At 40.0% G+C, this 21542-nt stretch overlaps 1 protein-coding gene across 4 annotated transcripts in view; it reads right to left on the reverse strand.

The window, feature by feature from the left end:
* CENPC (centromere protein C) overlaps positions 1–21542 on the reverse strand; it is a 68067-nt gene that overhangs the window by 26279 nt on the left and 20246 nt on the right. For 2 of the 4 annotated variants that reach the window (XM_074950334.1, XM_074950332.1), the window contains 7 exons: positions 19358–19767; positions 16715–17603; positions 15178–15216; positions 12923–13005; positions 12484–12552; positions 10308–10412; positions 1404–1490 (listed from right to left, as the gene is read on the reverse strand). In XM_074950334.1, the coding sequence (XP_074806435.1) occupies positions 1404–1490; positions 10308–10412; positions 12484–12552; positions 12923–13005; positions 15178–15216; positions 16715–17603; positions 19358–19767 (1682 nt within the window). The remainder of the gene's footprint in view (positions 1–1403; positions 1491–10307; positions 10413–12483; positions 12553–12922; positions 13006–15177; positions 15217–16714; positions 17604–19357; positions 19768–21542) is intronic. The other 2 variants (XM_074950333.1, XM_074950335.1) reach the window with 2 other exon arrangements.

The following is a 21542-nucleotide window of genomic DNA, read 5'->3' on the forward strand; positions in this document are numbered from 1 at the left end:
GAACGCCTGTTCTCACTTTCAGGTGGCATTGTAAACAAGAAGCAGGCAGCATTATCTTCTAAAAATTGTAACCAAACTTATTTGTCTGAGAAATTGGCTGAACAAGAAGTAGGACTGAGTGGATTTGCAGGCTCTAAAATTTTACATTGTTCTATTTTTGAATGCAGGTTTTTTTTGTACATAAGTCTACATTTGTAAGTTCAACTTTCATGATAAAGAGACTGCACTACAGTACTTGTATTAGGTGAATTGAAAAATACTATTTCTTTTGTTTTTTTACAGTACAAATATTTGTAATAAAAATCAATATAAAGTGAGCATTGTACCTTTTGTATTCTGTGTTGTAATGGAAATCAATATATTTGAAAATGTAGAAAACATCCAAAAGTACTTAAATAAATGGTATTCTATTATTAAAAGTGCAATTAATCATGATTAATTTTTTTAATTGCTTGACAGCCCTAATCCAAATTCACAAGTGAAAGTCTTCAGAGTTTTTGTTTTGTGCATTTTAAAGTAGTTAAAGCAGTTTTAGTGGGAGGCGTACCTGCCCTACACCACAAATCTTTTCCAAGTTAAAATTATATTTTTTTCTCATAGACTCCATTCTAGAAAGTAGGAAGTCTCAATACCTCTGCTCAGAAATATCAGGCTTCTGGAATTATACCCATTACCAGGTAACAGACTGACAAGGAGCCAGCTTCTTTACTGGGATGGAATATGGTGCTTTGGTTCTAAGTGATCATCTGCAGACCAACTCAATCATAGGAAATGAGATCAGTCACCACCATCTGCAGTATGAACAAGAACTGTACTTATCTCATCAGCACAGTCAGCTAACATTTTTAAAACAACTGTCCTCGTCCACACTGAAGGTAAAATCATTCAACATCAACATGTTGTCTAACACAATGTGTTTTCCCAATATACGTAAGACCTTCGTGTATTGCCTTTTGGGATGATATTGGTGTTGCTTGCTTTCATGAAACGTTTGGTAGTTACAGCAGCTTGCCCACACATAATAGGAGTACATGCATTAACTTACACTATCTAACCAATAGGCTGATCAATGACAGAACTGCAGTTCACCTTCTTTACCCATTGCTCTGAGTTTATCACCAACCTCCGATTCCCTCAAGTAGCTCCCCCTTTCTCGCCACATGAAGTTCTTCTTAATCGAGGGTTAGCCATGACCAGTGTTTTAAAGCCCAATGTCCTTGTCCACACTAACATGTTAGTTTTAATTAATACTAATATGTTTTAACATTAATTACACTTCTTACAAAATTTTCCCCCAAAGAAGTACTGAGGGGTGTGAAGAGCTAGCACTGTGCATAATCTGAACCATTGCTCCATACTGCTATTGAAATAAAAAACAAAATAAGTTTCAAGGAAGTTTATACTTGTTTTTGGTGTATGTTTTCTCTTTACTCTAGCCTTCCTGCATGGATCCTTTTCAGGAGACACTATTCCACCTACCACAAACCCTCCTGAAACAGAAGAAAAGTAACAAACATTACTGCATAGTAGACATTTTAAAAGTTATTTTTATGAAAAAGCATATTCATTTTTTTTCTTTTAAAAAAACAGCGCAGTTCAGAATTTACTCTGTTTGGACACATTGCTTTTTTTTGGCCACAAATCGGACATCAGGAATGGTAACATGCAAAAGCCAGTAGGAGAACACTTCGATCTTCGTGGACATTCTATAACAGATTTAAAAGTAGCCATACTTGAACAAAAAAACTTCAGAAACAGACTTCAAACCGCAAAACTAAAATTCGTTTGCAAATTTAACACCATTAATTTGGGCTTGAATAGGGACTGGGAGTGGCTGGCTCACTACAAAAGCAGCTTTGCCTCTCCTGGAATTGACACCTCCTCATCAAGTATTGGGAGTGGACTACATTCACCCTGATCGAATTGGCCCTGTCCACACTGTTCTCCACTTGTAAGGTAACTCCCCACTCTTCATGTGTCAGTATATAACGCCTGCATCTGTAATTTTCATCCATGGATCTGAAGAAGTGTTTTTTTACCCACAAAAGCTTATGCCCAAATAAATCTATTAGTCTTTAAGGTGCCACCGGACTCCTTGTTATTGCTTTTTCGGTTAACTTGTTTTTTTAATCACCACCTTTTGTGAAGCGACCCAGACAGGAATCCAATCCAAAAACTCAGATTCTCTCTCAAGGCTAGATCCACAGATCGGGTCTATAGCTGTGGGCAGAATCAAAGCTGATTGGATTACTGACGGGAACTAGCTCCCACCTTCCAGAGACCCACTGAGTTTTGTTCTGCCTCCTGTAACTACTTGCAGGGCAGTGGAATTCAGCACCTGCTGTGAGAGAATCAAAAATCCTGAAGAAACAGTCTCCTACCTGGAATTTCCACAGTGCTCGCCCACCCACCTAGCCCCCTGCCTGCCCAGGTAACAGGCTCAAGGGATGGTGAAGAAAGGTCCAAACAGGAGCCCAACGCTGCATTCCTCCTGCTCTGTATTCCGGCAACATGGAACAGGCGGAGAGGTTTAGGTCTCATGTGCACTCCAGCTTCCTCATCCGCTGGGTTGGAAAGGCTTTGCTTTGGCCACCTTACTCCGACCCAGGAGCCAGGCCCCAGGCACACCCCCCTCAGTGGGGAGTCAGACAGCCAGGCAGCAAATGTATTGAAAAACGGCAAGAAAATGATGAGAGCCCTTCAGCCACCAAAGGGGGTTTCATCAAAGCACAGTGGCCCAGGGAAACCATAAGCAGGACCAGCTGAATCTGCCATAGACAGAGCCAGGAGCAGACTGGTTCAGACATGCCCCCCCCTCACAGTGCAGTTTCATCATCCCCCATCACTTCCATCATCGGACAATTTGGTCTCCTTCCTGCAACCCCAAGGGAAGTCAGGAATTCTGCATGGAGGAGAGAAGAAAGCAATCTCCCCCCCCCCCCCCCGCAAGAAATAAACACCCTCTTTGGCTAGGGAGCTCTTAGATTTGGCACGAAACATGCCTGCCATCTTGTTAGCCTCAATCAGCAGCTGCACTGTCCCCTTACAGATCTTTTATCCACTCTTAAAAAGGAAACATAAAGAGATGCCTGTTAGTGGAACAGGTTCACAGTACTCCTCATCTGACTCGGGTTCCGAATCCCACCTCCCCAAAGGAGTAACATTTTTAAAAGGATTCAAGAAATTACCTCAGACACTTAGGGTATGTCTAGGGTTAGTTGGACTCAAGTCAGCTGACCCGTGTCAGGGAACCTTGGGCTTGAGCATCTACATTGCATTTTAATCCTAGGTTGAGGATTTTCTAACCTGCGCTTGAACCTAGGGCTCTAGTGTCCACACTGCAGTGCACAGACCCAAGTCAAAGTAAACGTATCCCGAAGTGCTTAGCACCTCCACCCCATGTCAACACTCTAGCCCTAAGAATGTGGTGCACTGTGGGAAAACTACTGCCCACCCTGTTTCCTAACTGTGGTAGTGTTATTGGTGGGACTCAGATGCCCATAAGGAATACATGGGTACATAAATTGCATACGCAGCTCCTTTTGTGGCTGTCTCAGTAGAATGACTGTAGTTTGAGAAGGCCTTATACTGAAGTACCATCTAACCTGAGAACTGGGCTCTCCATCTCTAGGCTGGGTCACATTGGCAGGAAAATGCCTTTATCCCTGCCTCCACACTCCAGGAGACAGGGATAAAGGATTCCCTGGAGACTGCAGGGAATTTTTGAGGCTGGCTCCCACTCGCTGCCCCGACAGTGCATGCAGCCTGAGTGCCCCTGCACATGCAGCCCCAGGGAGGACAGGAGGGGCTACGAGCAAGGGCCAGAGAGCGGAGCAAGAACCAAACAGCTGCCCTGCAGGGAGGGGGAGTGGCAAGGCTCCAAGGTCAGCACGACTGGGGGAGGGATGATTCCCAACATCCCGGAGGTGCCTCCCAGCTGTCAGCTTTGCTCCCTGCTCTGGGCAAGCTCCATGCAGCAGTGAAGATGAGCCGGAAGGGGGAGCACACTTGACTAGGCAGCTGCTGCTGGGAACTCTGGGATACATCTGGAGGTCTTCTGGGACCCAAGCCAAGCTAGAGCTTTGTGCCCATAAGAAAGCAATAGGGCTCGGACCCGAGGTCCCAGCTTAACACAGGCTTGGACCTTCCAGCCCTGCATGGTCCTGGAACCCTGGGTCCAAACCCTAGCTTAACAGAATTGGCGTGTGGACACAAAGGAGGTTTGGTTTGAGCCTGGGCTCAAGCCTGGACGTATATTTATGTGTAGACCTATCCTTGGAGAAAACTGACCTGTTCTCCTGGGATAGCAGCAATTCCTCTGACTCATCACCAGAGCGCACCAGAGCTAAAGGCTCTGTTCAGAACATTTTCACACATACAAAGAAAAAGCATAATAAAAGGAATAGAATTGTCTCTCTCTGGTGGTTCTTCAGCTTTATCATTTAATTCATTTTCATCCTCTTCTTCATGGTCATCACAAAAGAAAAAGAAGGTTAGGAAATCTGTTCAATCTAAGTCCAAGAGAGGAAAGTCAGGATCGTCACAGAAGGAAGGTGAATTCTCAATCTCAGGCTGAATCACAGGCTGACATAAAAGCACAACGATCTTTTTTCCACCTGAATCATTTGAGACAATGTTACAAAAGGTGATTAGATGCTTGGGTATGCCATCAGATGAGCCCATCAGAAAAGATTCCAAGGAGAAGAAGAGCGGATTGGTACAGAAATTACAAAAAAGTATTTTCCAACCAGTTTAAACCCTGAACCGCACATTCCTCTTCATCTCTATTTGGAAAAAATAATTAAGATCAAATGGGAAACACTGGCAAAGTCCGTGAGATTGTCCCCTCGGTCTACAGCAAAGCAAATGGAACAAGTCTAAGCCCAGATAGTGGAGAGACCAGCCTTCCCGCAATGAAACTGAAGACACCAGAAACAATGCCTGAATATGGTCAGGAGAGTTTGGACAAGTAACATCTTGGGGGGAGACTATTAAAATTCAAGGACCAACGGCCTCTCTGCGCATCAGACAGATGGGTCCTGGATGTGGTTCGAGAAGAGTACATCATAGAATTCTCAAAGATCCTGAATGATCTATTTCCTTCCTTCTCCAGTATCCTCAAATCCACAAAAAAAGAAAAATATGTTGAAGACCATAGATCATCTTTTGCAAATCAGAGATTGTACCAGCCACTACTTAATCTTGTTTCTGGTACCCAAGAGATCCAGGGAGGACTGAATTGTCTTGGACTTAAACCACCTGAACAAGTTCATAAGGAGAATCAAATAAAAGATGCAGACCTTGAAGTCCATAGTGGTGCAATCTGCCGAGGGGACTATCTTGTGCCAATCAAATTGAAATAAACCTATTTTCATGTTCCAATTCATCAAACGCAGAGGAGATTTCTGCAATTCACTCAAGGGACCCATCACTTTCAATACAACCACTGCCTTTCAGACGGTCATCCATGCCTTCAGTGTTCACAAAAGTCCTTGTTGTTCTGTGGCTTTTCTCAGACAGAAAGGGATATAGGTATACTGTTTCCTAGACAACATTCATCAGAGCCCATCCAAGGAGGGGTCCACTCAAGCAACTGAGTCAACAATCCAAATGTTGCAACAGCACATATTTATAGTACATTTCAAAAAAGAGTCGTATCTTGGAGTGTAGATGAAGAAAGAGGTACACACAAAATCTTTCAGTCAGCTGAAAGAGGAACAAGATCAGATCAGCAATTACCCTCCTGAGAATGTGAGCAGGCACCCTCCTGAACTTTCTAGGGAGGGCTGTATCCTGCACAGGGATAATGCCCTAGGCAAAAAATGCATGAGGACTCTGTAGAATTTTCTGCTGTCCCTTCCCTGAAATTTTCTGATTTTCCCATCTCAAAAAGTAAACATTCCATCACTTGTGTTGAAATTCCTGCATTGGTGGATGAGTCCAGAGATGTTCCAGGGAGGGTTGGTCACGGCAGAGCCAGAGAGGTCTGTCATAACAAGAGACACACCAGTCTTGAAGGATGTGGCATGTCCTCCAAGTCAGTGGCTCAAAAGACACTTTCCTTGAAACAAAAAAACAACACATTTTCTACAGCTTAGAGCATTAAGTATGCTCTTTGACAACTGGCCCCATTGTTGCCAAACAGTCATATTCTGGTAACAACACAACCAAGAGGGAAGTACGAGGTCAAGGGATTTCAAAAGGAAGTTGCATCACTAATGCAGTGGGTGGAAACCCATCTATTGTCTAACAGGGCCTTGCATATCAAGGGCACCACCAATATGAAGGTCAGCTGTCTGAAGAGAAGAAAAATTGATCAGGTAGAATAGTCTTCACTACAAGTCCTTCCAGTTTGCCTTTAATGCAAAAAGATCCACTTCAGAACCCCAAAATTTTTGATGATCAATTGGAAGGTTCACAATACTTTACAAGAAAAAGAAAGCCAGGAGCTCTAGGCATTAATTAGGTAAAAGTTAAATTTAAAGTTTTTAATTTAACTTTTGTCTAATTAATGTTACTGCAGCATTCAGAGTATTTCCCGTACTTAATGTAGGGAACACCATAAATACTGTGTTGATGTTAATTTTCTTGCAATTAGTAATTGTAAAGATTGCTTTAATTAATATATATAATGTAAAAAAATAATTACAAAATTACTGGACAAGAAGAACCAAAGAGATGTAATACTTAGATGTTAGTAACCATTTTTCTAATTCTCGCTTAAAATATACTTCATTCTAATTAATTCACACGTATTAAAAAAAGGCTAAAAGCATGATAGAGGGCAAAATCACACACATCCGATGCATAAAAGAAATCTGTCCAGTACCGATGGTGAAAGAGACTCTTTTGACATGAGTTTGCAACTTCATACAAAAAGGTCAGTGCAATTTTGGCCAACACGTACAAAGGTATTTTATCATACACTGCTAACAAATATTTTCTACCTTTTTATATCAGGAACCTCACCTACAGATCTGAGCATCACATCACATCACCAGAAAGATAGACAAACTGAAGGTAGTTTGGACCAAAAAAAAAAAAAAAAAAAAATCTCTAATAAGTTCTTGGAATGTACTGGGGGACAACTTGTTTCAGAAGGTGAAGGAGTTAATCAGGGAACAGTCATGTTAGAGTTAATTCTAACAGAGATTAATTGGTTGCAGATCTGATGATAGAAAGCAACCTGGGTGAAAGCAATCATAAAATGATACAGATTTCATGATTCTAAGGAAAGGAAGGAGAGAGAGCAGCAGAATAAGGACAATGGACTTCAAAAAAGCAGACTTTTACAAACTCAGAATTGGTAGGCAAGGTCCCATGCAGGGACAAAATCAGAAAGACTAAAGCACAAAACAAGTTACACCTAATAAGAGACACAAACGGCAATATTAAGAGGTTCTATAAATACATCAGATGCAAGAGAAAGATTAAGGAAAGCATAGGCCCTCTACTTAGCAGGGAAGGAGAGCTAATGATGGATGACACCAAGAAGGCTGAAGTGTTTAGTGCTGATTTTGCTTCAGTATTCACTTAAAAGTTTGTGACCAGATGTTTAACACAATTAATATTATCTAGGGGGAAGGAAGAAAGTCAAAATAGGAAAAAGACAGGTGAAAGAATATTTATATAAATTAGATGTATTCAAGTCAGCAGGGCCTGATGAAGTTCAGCCTAGGATACTTAAGGAACTAGCTTACGCAATCTTGAAACATTTAACAATTATCTTTGACAACTCACGGAGAATGGGTGAGGTCCCATCGGACTGGAGAAGGGAAAACATAGTACCTATCTTTAAAAAGAGAAACAAAGAGGACATGGGGAATTATAGACCAGTCAGCCTAACTTTGATACCTGGAAAAATAATGGAAAAAATTATTTATCAATTTGTAAGCACCTAAAGGATAATAGGGTCGTAAGTAATACACAACATGGATTTATCAAGAAAAAAATCATGCCAAACCAAACTAGTTTCCTTCTTGAGTGTTACTGGCCAACCAGATGGGGGAGAAGCAGCAGATTTGATATATCTTGATTTTACTAAGGCTTTACCTCGCAGGGGTGCATATCCATGGTCTCTTGAGACTGAAGGATGCCTACCAAAGTAAGGCTTTTGACACAGTCCCTCATGACATTCTCATAAGCAAACTAGGGAAATGTGGTCAGATGAATTACTATAAGATGGTGCACAACTGATTGAAAGACCATAGTCAAAGAGTAGTTATCAACGATTCTCTGTCAAACTGGGAGGATGCATCTAGTAGAGGTCCCACAGTGGTCTGTCGTGGGTCTGGTACTATCCATCATTTTTATGAATTACTTGGATAATAAAGTGGAGACTATGCTTATTAAATTTGCAAATGCCATCAGGCTAGGAGAGGTTGCAAGTACTTTGGAGGACAGCATTAGAATTCAAAATGATCTTGACAAACTGGAGAAATGATCTGAAATAAAGAGGATGAAATTCCACAAAGACACATGCCAAACACTACACTTCGGAAGGAAAAAATCAAATCTACAACTACAAAATGGGGAACAAGGCACTGCTGAAAAGGCTCTGGGGGTACAGTGGATCACAAATTGAATATAAGCCAACATTGTGATGCAACTGTAAAAAAAGCAAATATCTTTTGGGTGTTTTAAAAGGATTGTCATATGGAACACACTGGAAGTAACTGTCTCACTCTACTCAGCATTGGAGAGACCTCAGCTGGAGTACTGTGTCCAGTTCTGGACACCCTCAGAAAGATATGGACAAACCTGACAGACTCTAGAGCAAAGCAATAAAAATGATAAAAGTTTTAGAAAGCCTGACCTATGAGGAAACGTTAAAAAATTGGGTACATTTAGTCTTGAGAAAAGAAGACTGAGGGGTGACCTTGATAACACTGTTCAAATACGTTATGGGCTTTTATAAAGGGGAGAGTGATCAATTGCTCTCCAAGTCCACTGAAGGTAGGACAACAAGTAATCAGCTTAATCAATAGCAAGGGAGATATAGGTTAGCTATTTAGAAAAGTTTTCCCAATATAAGCATAATTAAGTACACTAACAGGCTTCCAAGAGAGGTTATGGAATTCCCATCACTGGAGGTTTTAAGAACAGGTTAGACAAACACCTACCAGGGACTGTCCAGGTAGGTCCTGCCTCAGCCAGGGGGAGGGATAGCTCAGTGGTTTGAGCATTGGCCTGCTAAACCCAGGGTTGTGAGCTCAATCCTTGAGGGGGCCATTTAGGGATCGGGGGGCAAAAATTGGGAATTGGTCCTGCTTTGAGCGGGGGTTGGACTAGACGATCTCCTGAGGTCCCTTCCAACCCTGATATTCTATGATTCTATGACTGAACCAGATGACCTCTCAAGGTCCCTTACAGTCCTACATTTCTATGATTTGAAAAGCAAGAAAAATAATCAAGCAGCATATGGATGACTGATCTATCCAGAAAGACTAAAAACTAAGATATACGGGCCAGACATTCAGAAGAGCTTAGCACAGTTTGGGCTGATTTTTCAAAATTGCTTAGAACTCATGCAGGACACCTAAAGCAAGTAGCCAGATTCAAAAAAAAAACACAAAAACCTCAGGATCGAGCAGTTCCCATTGAGAGCAAATGCAGCTGAGTTCTTTCAAAAATCTGGCCCTACTTCTAGGTATGCAATACTTAAGGAAGGCGAGTCAACTATTTAAAAAAACAAGGATGGAGAAAAGTTAATGCAATCACAGACAATGCGATTAAACTAAGAAAAAATGTAGGCTGACATGCAAGGCAAAAATCCTTGACAGTGAGATGTATTCCATTACTTGCGACATTTAAAATCAGACTGGATGAATTAGAACAATAGACACAGAAAAATAATTCTGCACTGGAAGAAGGACCAGAGTCAGCCTAACAGGTGGTTTCCTTCTCTTACCTTCATGATTCTGTATTGTAGGAGAATACAGATTTGGCAAAATCACTTTATTCCCCCCTTTAGGAATATAACATTAACATACAGAAGTACAGAATGAGCAGCTTCACTTTCTGAGTGTGTGTAGCAATCTCTTATGACTTTATTTCTAGTTATATATGTTTTAAGGAGAATACTTAATGGCTATGGGGAGCAAATGAGAAAGAAACTGAGGGAAAAACAACTGAGTCAGTTTGAGGCCACAGATGTCACTGATTATTGTTTTGGTTTTTAGTACATAAGTATGGTCTAATGAATATGACTCAAAAGGATTTATTACAAAAAATAAGTCCCGATATATACTCTGATAATGCAGTGAATTAAAATTAAAGACAAGCAGAAATATATTTAGAAACAATACCTGAAGGTCTCATCATATAGTTCACACGCTCCCCTCGCCAATACTCCAAAGGCTTTAGTCGTATTCTTTTTGTCCGACGAACATTGGGTGTTTGGGATGGCATTACTAATGAACAGATTAAAAGAAAAAATAGTTCATATTGGGTAAAATAAACCCAGATGTTATCAGTAGAAGTCCAACACGCTCTAATTAGTTAATCTGAATCATTACCCCTGTTGAAGGTCCTAAAGTAAGCTGTCACTTCCCACAGCATAAGATACCTTACTAATTTTGTAGGGATTTGTTTTCAATTGTGCATATTTCAATCTGGTGACTGTAGCATAGTCTGAAATTTCACTAGCGTGAGAGACTGTTGCTTTACAAAATGTGCACTCTTTTGCAAAATTATTGCATTGTTTAGCTTTCAACCAGGCCTTTTTTAAAAAAATACAGCCAGCTTTCCGGATAATATTCAAAATGCGGGTCTAGTGACAAGCACACCAGGACTGGCAACATTTGAATAGTGTTCAACCACTGCTCTCACCTTCAGGAGCTCAGAGATTATGACATTAATTAACATGCAACTATTTATTAGTCAAGTTTTCATCAGAATAGTGTTTAACAGAATACCTGTATAAAACCAATAGCACTATGTATTAGGCTAATACAGAATATTCATCACATCCTTAACACTTAGGCTATAACACATTGCTTTTATGACTGCACGAGAAAACAAGCGTTGTCAATCATATTTCACATCAGCACGTAGCACTGTAATACACAGATATTTCGCCCTATCTGTCCAACAATAGCCCCCATATTGGTTTTCCATTACATTTCATTCCATTTATCTCAGCAACCTCCTGAGGCATGTCACAAAATGGGTTCAAATAGTAAGAGTAATGAAGAGGCTATAATACATTAGAAGCAAAAGGAAGACCAAAGACAGAGTAGGTCTATTATTCAATGAGGAAGGAAAGACGACAGAAAATGCAGCAAAGTGTTAAATGCCTTTTTTGTTGCCAAAAAGGTAGCAATGATCAGATGACTAACATAGTGAACATCAGCGTAAATGGGTAGGACCTGAGGCTAAAATAGGGAAAGAACAAGTTAAGACTGACTTAGACAAGTTAGTGTCTTCAAATCAGCAGGGCCTGACAAAAAACATCCTAGAATACTTAAGAAACTGGCTGAAGAGATCTCTGAGCCATTAGCGATTATCTTTGAAAACTCAGACAGGAGAGATCCTACAGAACTGGAAAAGGGCAAATATAGTACCTATCTATAAAAAGAGGAATAAGGACAACTAAGGGAATTATAGACCAGTCAGCTTAATTTTGGTACCCAGAAAGATAATGGAACAAATAAATGAGTTTGTAAGCATCTAGAAGAAACTAAGGGGATAAGTAACAGTCAGTGTGGACTACTATAAACCTTGAACTATACAAGAGGAATAAGAGCTCTCGCTGCATCTGATAGCACCTCACGGAGCGGAAACATAAGGCTTTGGTTAAAAGAATAAATGGCCAAGGCTTAATTTAAAGAAAAGAGGGTAAGATCTTTAAAATATACAGAGAAGTTAGAGTTAGACAACACAATTTATAATATTTATAACAAAGTGGCAAATGTTAAATACCAAAATCTACATGTTTAAAATAATTTTTAAGACAAACAGTTTTAAACAATGAAATAAAAATGAGAGGGGCAAAATGAGAGAAAAATACTGATAATTAAACAATCAGTAATATTAGCATGGTGAGGCTAAAAAGAAAATTGTTGACTATAACCAAAAAAGAGAAAGCTCAGAATTTATTCAACATATTTTTATATTTAAGGCCAGAGTTTAAATTCATTTTAAAATTAGACACGGGTTAATTCTGTTTTTAAAAGATGGAACTAACAAGTCCTGCCAATCACCATCATGACCACTTCTGCTCATTGCATTCTATTCTCCCACCCTTGGCATGTTTTTCATCTTAATAATATGCTCTTGGGGATTGCACCTTTCTATGTTTGCACAATGGGACCATAATCTGATTGGGATTATCACACTACCATAATATAAAAGACAAAATTAACAACATTTTTTCCCCCACAAGTTTTGTGGGCCTTTATTGCGCTTAATAATTTATTGCAAAATTGAAAGCCTAGTTGTATTTCATGCACTTACATAAAGGAACTTAAAAAATAACCTTACCTAGTTTATGCTTTAGTGGTGTGTTTGACAAAAATTCACTTGCATCACCCTTCAAGGCTATAGATTTATCTGAAAAATGCAATATAAATCACCACAACAGGGATTACCATGATCACATGCTATGTTTTTCCAGAGGACTCTGGCCTCATTCAACCTCATTATATTTACATATAATTCAAAACCAAAGATATTTCCAAAATGTAGGTAAAACCCAATTTCTGAAGAAAAAAGCAACATATACATAAGTTAGTGCATTCATGGATGATCCCAGTAGACTAAAGAACAGACCTTCAGCCTCTTGGTTCTTCTGAAACCTTTCATGATACTGCATGCAATTTAAATTACGATGAGTAGTGTTTTAAATACTTTAAATTAAATTTGCAATATTCTCATGTATATAAAAAAGGAACTCAAAGAAAATGCCACCTTTAAACCTTACCTGAAGATGAATCCTCCCAGTCACATGTAATAGGCTCATCATTTTTTGAAGTAAATTTTACATAACGTTTCAGTACAGGCCCACTTTAAAAAAAAAATAGCATCTGTGTGAAAATGTTAATTATGAACAATAAAAACATTACAAAACCAATAGTATCAAATTTCAAAGTTTTTTTTTTCCATAATGCATTAACAATTTCTCCTTCTAAATATGTCAAATATTTTTCAATGTAATAAAAAACCATAACTGAGGGAAGAGGAAAAGAGGCTGTGGAAATGGATGTAGACATTCCATTGTACATTTGCAGCCTAGTATGGGGAAATGGGAACAAAACCACATCTGGTATTCAAAAATTAAATTTATGACAATATTTGTAGAATTGGAGTGGCAGAACGTCTGTACTTAAGGGGCTTGGAAGATAGAGGACATGGTATCTATATATGCCCTGGCACATTGTAAGTAATGCAATGAACTTGGTAGACTGTTTTGCCCAAACAACAGAAATGGTTGACTGACAGACAGCTGGGACGGATTAGAAGCCCAGAGCAGCCGTAAAGAGAAAGTTTTGCACTTGCCCATAGGAGACTCCTAACCTAGAAGCAATAGTCTCCACACAACCCTTTCTAGTTAAACAGATGCATAGGCCATTGAAACCACTGAGACACTACTCTGGAGTCTTACGATAGATCCTTGATTTAGGGGAAGAAATTGAAGGGCAGTTGGGTCCATGCTCCCTCAGATATGGGTACAAAACTAGAGAGCAAGTGCAAACTGCTCAACAGACATGCTAGCTACCAACAGAATGCGTGAGCTTGTGCGCCAGGGAGCACATCATTCAAGCGTGTGGATCCATGTAGACAATTATAGTGAGGAACCAGTTTACTCTAGTAAACAGTTCTATACTTAGCATTTATATGCCCTTTCTACTGATAGATTTCAAAGCACATTACAAACGTGTGTAAGTATTGCCCCCATTTTACTGCAAGGAAATGGAGGTACAAAGGTTAAGTGCTGTGTTTAACGTCAGCAGCAGCTGGGAAAGGGTGGGATAGCCAAGCTTCCATGACCTCTCACTGCCCCCATTTATACCAGAAACAGGGAGACCCATCCAAGTCCCACCACCACATGGCTGCCAGCGGACAGGAGTTGAATCTGGAAATCCCCCAGCTCTTCTGGAAGCCTTAAAGCAGTCAGCTTCTCCCGATGTCAGAGCTGCATTTCTTCAAATCAGCACTTCATTCTTTGAGTCCTTCACTTCCTGCAGACAGACTTTCAGTGGCATTTACTCCATCTCCATCACCATACTTCCTCTTCTCCTCCTCCTGACAGATACCAAGAACCTCTCCCCACTCCCTTCTCTATGCCAACACTCTTTGCTCCTCATCATTGTGCCCTCAACTTTCCCTCCCTTCCCCATGATGTTCCATAGGTATCTATAAGTGCTTTAAAAAATGTTTTAAAAGGAGTAGGGAGGGGACAGAAAATAGAGACAATGGTTTAGAACTTGGACTAAGTTAAGCCCAGTCCTGAAACTTGATCCTCATTGGCCCAGTAGCCTGCCTACACACAGTCCAGTGAAGTTGGAGGAGTTCTCCACAGATCAAATTCCAATAACAGTGCTTCAGGGAGCAGTCAGCATTGATACACTCATCCTCCCTTCCTGCCTATTGTTGGTTACACTAACTGCATTAGGGCAGTTAGGACCCAACAGTCTGTGCTGAATTATAACCAAAATACTCTATAGCAAGCTGAACATAAAATTTGCAGCTCCACCCACTGAACTCTGAGACACTGGTGTGGCAAACCAGAAATTCTGCAGCAGCTTCATTTAAATTAAAATATTGAGTTTCACTGAACTAAGATATGAAAATTAATAATACCAGCAGCAGATGAGTTCCTGTATTATTTATTTTTATATTAAATTCCCTGACTGGGGATGTATGCATATATACAATGCCTAGCACAATCCCAGTCTCAGTGGGACTCCAGTTACTAATAATAATATACTCCTACATCAATAGTAATGCTACTGATACTACAATTAGTAGTATTGATACTACTGTTAACAGCTAGTTACCAAGCAAGATTTAAAAATTCCAATCTGATTGGGGATCAAGGCAACAAGTCTCAGGAAAAAAAGCAAAATCCTGGTGATGGCTCATTTATCTTATTGAGAAGGCTTTGCAGCACTGCTACGGTCTCTTAGTGCTGAGAAATATTAAAATGAAAATTCTACACACAACAGAGGAAATTACCTGCTATGATTCTTGTTTTTCTCAGGCGCAGGAGAGACTCTAGAAGAGATGCAATTGTTAGTAATCTTACTGAAAGTAATTCTTTATAGAAAAGAGGGGCATATGGAAGGAGTTTTAGAAAAGTACTGATGCAAAATAAGAGTACAGAAGTTAGTTTGGCAGAAGCAGAGACAGGCTTTGTCAGCTGTAATGACCAATCATAAATCGAGTACTAACTTCACTACAAGTAAATATTGTGCAAAAGTAAATATGTTTGTTAAAAGTAATTGATCAAAGTAACAAGTTCCTTTTTTAAAATAATATCAGGAAGTCATAAGATTGCTTTTTCAAGCCCAAGGCTAAGGTGAATAGTTTGGTCACTTCTCTTGATGCTTGTCACTCATATTTTGGACATTATTCTTGGTACTTAGGACTAAGGTGAGTGGTAATTTTTAGACTGTAATAATGACTATTAATGGAATTTACTTTTCATGGTCTCTTCTGTTTACTATATAAATTCACTCACCTTGAAAAATATCAGACTAACCAATTTGATTTGTTTATGAACAGTTTCCACACAGTTTAATTTGTGTCTATGTATTTCTAACATTTCCCTCCCCCATTATCTGGATGTCAGACTCGTAGAATGCTACAATTCTGGTTGGCTTAACTATATTATTCAACAAAAAACCCTATGCATAAGCAGTTTCCAAAGAACTATTTCTATCAGTCTTGGGTTTGGAGAATTTGGTATTTTACAGGTCTAGACATTTATATGATAAGAAGAACCGTTACATTAGACAGAATAAAACATTTAGAAATCAAGAAAGAGGACAAACTCTCTTGGATCAGGGCATAAGTCAAACACTAACTAATAGGGTTAGGAGGAAGCACCCCTTTATGAACAGGTTGTTCCATATTTGTTCACTATAGGGTTTCTTGCATCTTCCTCTAAAGCATTTAGCACTGGGCACTGTGAGACAGGATACCGGGTTAGATAGGCCCACTGGTCCTATTTGGTATAAGGATTCCTATGTTTTACAAAAGAATTTTACAAAAAAAAAGTGAGGTCCCAACTCAGGCTGAATGCATCCTTTAAATTGCAACTGATTACTTTTTGAAATTAACAGCCATGAATATAAATTCAAGTCTGAGTTTCCTCTCAAGGCTTTTCAGAAATTTTACTGAATTATTCTATACCTTGTAATAGTAAATATGCTAAATATATACCCCTTCAAAATTGATTTCACAGAAACAACTCGATATAAAATTCCCCCATGTGAACCTTTATACTGAATCTGGTACTGTAACATCATAAGAGGACTCTTCACAAGACAGAGCATTAGGTCCCTATTGCAAGAAAACCCTGGAATTGTCAGCCCATGTTTAGTAACAGCTTTTTAATGTCACTTAATTTACCTGCTTATTACTGACTTATGGAGTTATAAACGCTATTGTATATTTTAATTGCTTAATAATGCCTCAAACTTGGCCAAAAATGTTTTATGAACAATTAAGTTGCACTCAATCATTTAAAAAAGTACACAAAACCACTTACTGTGATCGGTGGACATTACTCTTTTTTTTATATTTTGTTTTCATAGACGCATTTGACATCTTGTGGTTTTGTTTTGCCATGTCCTGGCCAGAGGAACCCTTGCGATCTGTTGCATTCCCAGGTTCAGCATTTTCAGGGTTTGAATAATCAATCATATTTGTTCTTTGATTAATCTGAGTAGCTGTCCTCCGTAGAGATTTCGCTGATGCTCTTTTCCCCTCATCAGAGTCTTCTGTATTGCCTATGAAAATCTGTGAAGGTTTTTTAGATTTTGCAGGAGTTTTGATATGTACATTACCAGATGATTCTAGTGAATGTGTGACGTTTTTAGGTTTGGGAGATTTACGGGACTTCTGTAATGCAGAAGTCGGTGATTCCTGTTGCAATGAAGGGGCAAACACTTTGTTTGACTTTAACAGCTCTCTTTCATCTACCTCCTCTATGGGCTCACTTTCAGAACTCTCCTCTGAGATTTGTACCCTGGATTTTCTACTACTGGATTTAAGGGCAGATTTTCTAAGTTTGTTTCTTCGGTTTTCTACCAGTTTTTTAGATGATGCAACTTTTGAAAGTTTCTGTTTAGCAGTTTGTTTCTTGTGGGATGAATGTAGAGCAGTTTTTAAAATGGACTGGGGAGGTTTTGGAAAATTATGATCCTCTTTTGAAGACACAACCTTCTCTTGTGGCTCCTCAGTCATACTATAAGATCCAAAGGAATCTTCATTAGGTATTTCTGTTGGTTTAGGTTGTTCTGTATCAGAAGTATCTGGGTCTGATCTGGAAATTGAAAAAGTGAATTTTTTGGGCTGTATCTGTTTCAGGGCCGTGGACTTTTCCTTGTTTGGGGTTCTTGTGGATCTTTGTCTATCTGTATGTTTTTTACTGTCTTCTGCCAACATACAAAAATGCACACATTAATTTCCTTTTTTAACACCACAGGAATACCTTTATATATAAAACAATATTATATGATTATTAACTGAAATATCATGAACATAAATTTTTCTCTGGTGGGTGATTTTCACTTAAAGTTCTCAAAGCAGCACTATCTAGTGAATACTCTGTGTACAGTGGTAAATATTCAGTGCACAGTAACTCCTCACTTAACGTTCTCCCACTTAACGTTGTTTCGAAGTTACGTCACTGCTCCATCAGGGAACATGCTCATTTAAAGTTGTGCAATGCTCCCTTATAACGTCGTTTAGCTGCTTGCTCCGTCCACTGCTTGTAGGAGTCTGTGGAAGAGCAGTAACTTTACAAGGGAGCATTACACAAGTTCCTCTTCTCCACCTCCTCCCTCCCAGCGCTTCCCCTGCCACCAAACAGCTCTATGGCCGTGCTTAGGACTTTCTGGGAGGCAGGGAGGAAGTGGGGAAGGGCCATGTCTTCGCTCCTCCCTCTCCCTTCCAGAAAGTCCTAAGAGCTGCCAAACAGCTGTTTGGCGGCCGGCAAGCACTGGGAGGAAGGGGGAGGAGCGGGGACGTGGTGTGCTCCGGGGGAGGAGATGGAGCGGGGACAAAAAGAGGTGGGCCTGGAGCAGAGCGGGGATGGGAAGAGGCAGGCCTGGAGCATCCCCCGGCAAAGTCGGCGCCTGTTCTTCTGGTGGGAAGCTGCTGCTGCGCAAGGTGCTTTTTAGCATCCTTGCCTGCCTCATTGTCTGCAGCGGGCTGTGCCTTTGTGGGGTAATCCAGGGGCACCTCCCAACCACAGTACAGTACACTACTGTACAGCCTTTTGTCTGCCCCCAAAAAATTTCCTTGGAACCTGAGCCCCCACATTTACATTAAATCTTATGGGAAAATTGGATTCGTTAAACATCATTTCACTTAAAGTTGCATTTTTCAGGAACATAACTACGTTAAGTGAGGAGTTACTGTACCACATTCCGTTCATCTACTGGGTGTTAATCCCTAATCTAGAAAGATTTGCAGCACCTTTTGTTCTCACACAGCTGCTTCCAAGTCAACTTTATACTCTTCCTGTTAAGTAGCTCTCCCCCGCATTATTCCTCAAATGCTGATTCCCTGCAGACACACCACATATCTCTAGCTCCTTCCCACAAAGATGGGAGTGGATCACAGGTGGTACCACCTTCCTTGGTCCCCACAACAGCAAAGCAAGTAAACACTGCTACCTTCCCTGATATCTCCACATGTGGGCAAGAGGGAATGAGTCACTGTTGCCTCCTTTACTGCCATATATATATATACACACACACACACACACACACCCCCATACTTTCTCAGTTGATCCTTCCATCCCATTCAGGACTCTCCCAACCTGCCTACCAACTGCTGAATAATCACAGACACACTCAGGAATAAGGGGACCAACAAAATATTTTCTTATATTCCCCATTCCCTGATTTAACATCCCCCGTAATCAATCAAAACATCCCCAAGGAGATCAGCTCCCACCATGAGAGGAGTACCACCATTCTAAACCAAAGGAGAAAGTCTTCGGTTGTTGACAGATTCAATTAAGAACAGGCAAATCAAGGGCAGAAGGATCTCCCATTAATAAGGAACGTGAGACTACTAGTTTTCTTTTATCATAACAATTAAATTTTCAACATTTGCCTTTGCAAGTATAAAAATCCAAAGAGTCTTTACATCTTGATCTGTTTTTCTAAACATGACTTACCCACGTGAGGGCTGCTTTGCCTTACAGATTTAAGAGCATCTTTCTTTTTGTCAGATAAACCTAGATTTGTATCCGAAGCATTTTGTAACTCGTCTTGTATCCCTTCAGCAATGTCACATGTTTTCATTTTCGACTGTTCCATACGAGTCACTTTAACAGGTACTTCATTCTGTGCCTTCCTATCCTTACGTTTCTTGCTTTCTCGTACAACCGCCTTTTTCCTTTTGGAAGGCTGAGGTTTCGGCACAGGCTTTGCTAAGGCCTGTTTCTCTATTTTTTTGTTCTTTTGGGGAATTGAAAACCAGGATGTAAAAGAAAAACCATCCGATTCGTCAATTAAAAACTCACACTCATTTTCCATTCCTAAATCTTTTATGGGAGAAGGTGGTGGTGGTATTGAGGCTGAATACCTAAGGATGAAAATTCAAAAAAAGGGTTGTTTTTTCATGTAATTTGGTTCAGCAAATTTAGAAACAGTTTTGTAAACAAATGAGACAAAGTATTGAAGGGAAGATAAATGCCTAGAACGTTTTGGGTTATTTACCAACTATATAATATCTGGGGGGAAAATCACCAGTAATTTGAGCACTGTACTACTATGGACAATGTAACAATCCATACAGCAAAATAATTAAAAACGTAACTTGTTTTTCCTGGAACGTTCTTCCATATTTTACACTTGTATGTACAAGATTTTAAGCACCAGTAAACATTTTCGGAAATTGTCTTACACCAACTGGGACTAATAGGCTTCTGTTTTTCATTCCAACTGAAAGGAAGATGATTTAATTCAATTTGAGCTTTCATCTCTGAGCAGCATTCAAATGCTTCAATTTAAAAACCCTCAGAGTTTAATCCTGCAAATCTAACAGTGACTTCACAACATCTGAGCATGTTACAAGGTACTGCTCAAACGACTTTCATTCATCATTCCATCCTGTTTTCTCCCTGCCACTTGACCAAAGGGGGACACAGCCACTTTTTTCCTATCTGTGGCCACCACTTTGTACCTCATCATTAACTCAGACACTTTGGAGAGCCATAACACTGCTCCCACCTGACCCCCATCCCAGCTAACTTCCTCTCCCATTAAGTTAAACTCCCTAGAAAGCAATATTCTACCTCAGGCTAAGTACCATACACCCAACTTCCAGAGAGCTCAGCTCCACCATCGCTCTTAAAAGTCACTCCCACACAGCCTTGACCCAGCATAAATCCACCTCCACCCCACTCAGACACTACTGCTTTTGTATCGAATCCACAAAAAACTAGGAGTGATACACTACTTTGGCACATACAAGCAAGAACAATAAATGTCAAATCAAAGCTACAAAACTGGTTAGGTTGGTTGGTTAGTTCTAATGCTATCACTTGGACAGCACAGAGACCATTGAACGCGTTGTGCACCTCTATGATATCCTAACCTGAGCCAAATCTGGCATGTTACCATGTAAGATGCCAATGAGGAACAGATGTCTGTTGACACCCACCAGCCATCATGTTCTAGGTTTTCCCAGGGGTCTTTTCGTCCCAGCTTTCATTGGGACAAAGTTGAAGATTATTCTCAGGGAAGTCAGTAGGCATTCAGAGCAGATAACAATACTACCTTAAAGAGCACTGGGCAACCATTTGAGTGAGCGGAACCTGTTTAGTTAGAAAATGGATCTCTTCATTCGACTTGAATTCATACCCTTTGATGTTTTCGATCGTTCAGAGATGCTTCATCTGAACTATGTCCAACTTCTTTTCAGTCTTGACAGGGAAGGACCATATTTCAGTAAGACAGGTCAGAATACAGACCACCAGCTTCGCCTCTCTACTTAAAAACACTATTCAGTTTGCAAAAGACATTCTTGATAAGGTGCCCCATTACTAACAACACTTTTGCAGTGCAGGTTTCATGTTTTCTTGATACCACTCATGTTATCAGCAACAGAGCTGAGGTAGGTGAAATCACAGACTATATCAACTGGGTGTTCACCCACCAAGATGCTAGAGCCCGCAGTGTGTTTGAAATTGCTGACTGCTAGAATTTTGGTTTTACCGCCAACTAATTTTCAGGCTGATATTTGCCACTGAGCTTTCCAAGGCTTTAAGTGCCTCAACTAGCTTGTCCGTTGATTTGATGACTAGTGCTATGTCGTTGACAAAATCAAGGTCAGTGAGGTTCTTGTCATCAAGGCAT

Source organism: Natator depressus, chromosome 4 (genome assembly GCF_965152275.1).
Source record: "Natator depressus isolate rNatDep1 chromosome 4, rNatDep2.hap1, whole genome shotgun sequence".
Lineage (NCBI taxonomy): Eukaryota > Metazoa > Chordata > Testudines > Cheloniidae > Natator > Natator depressus.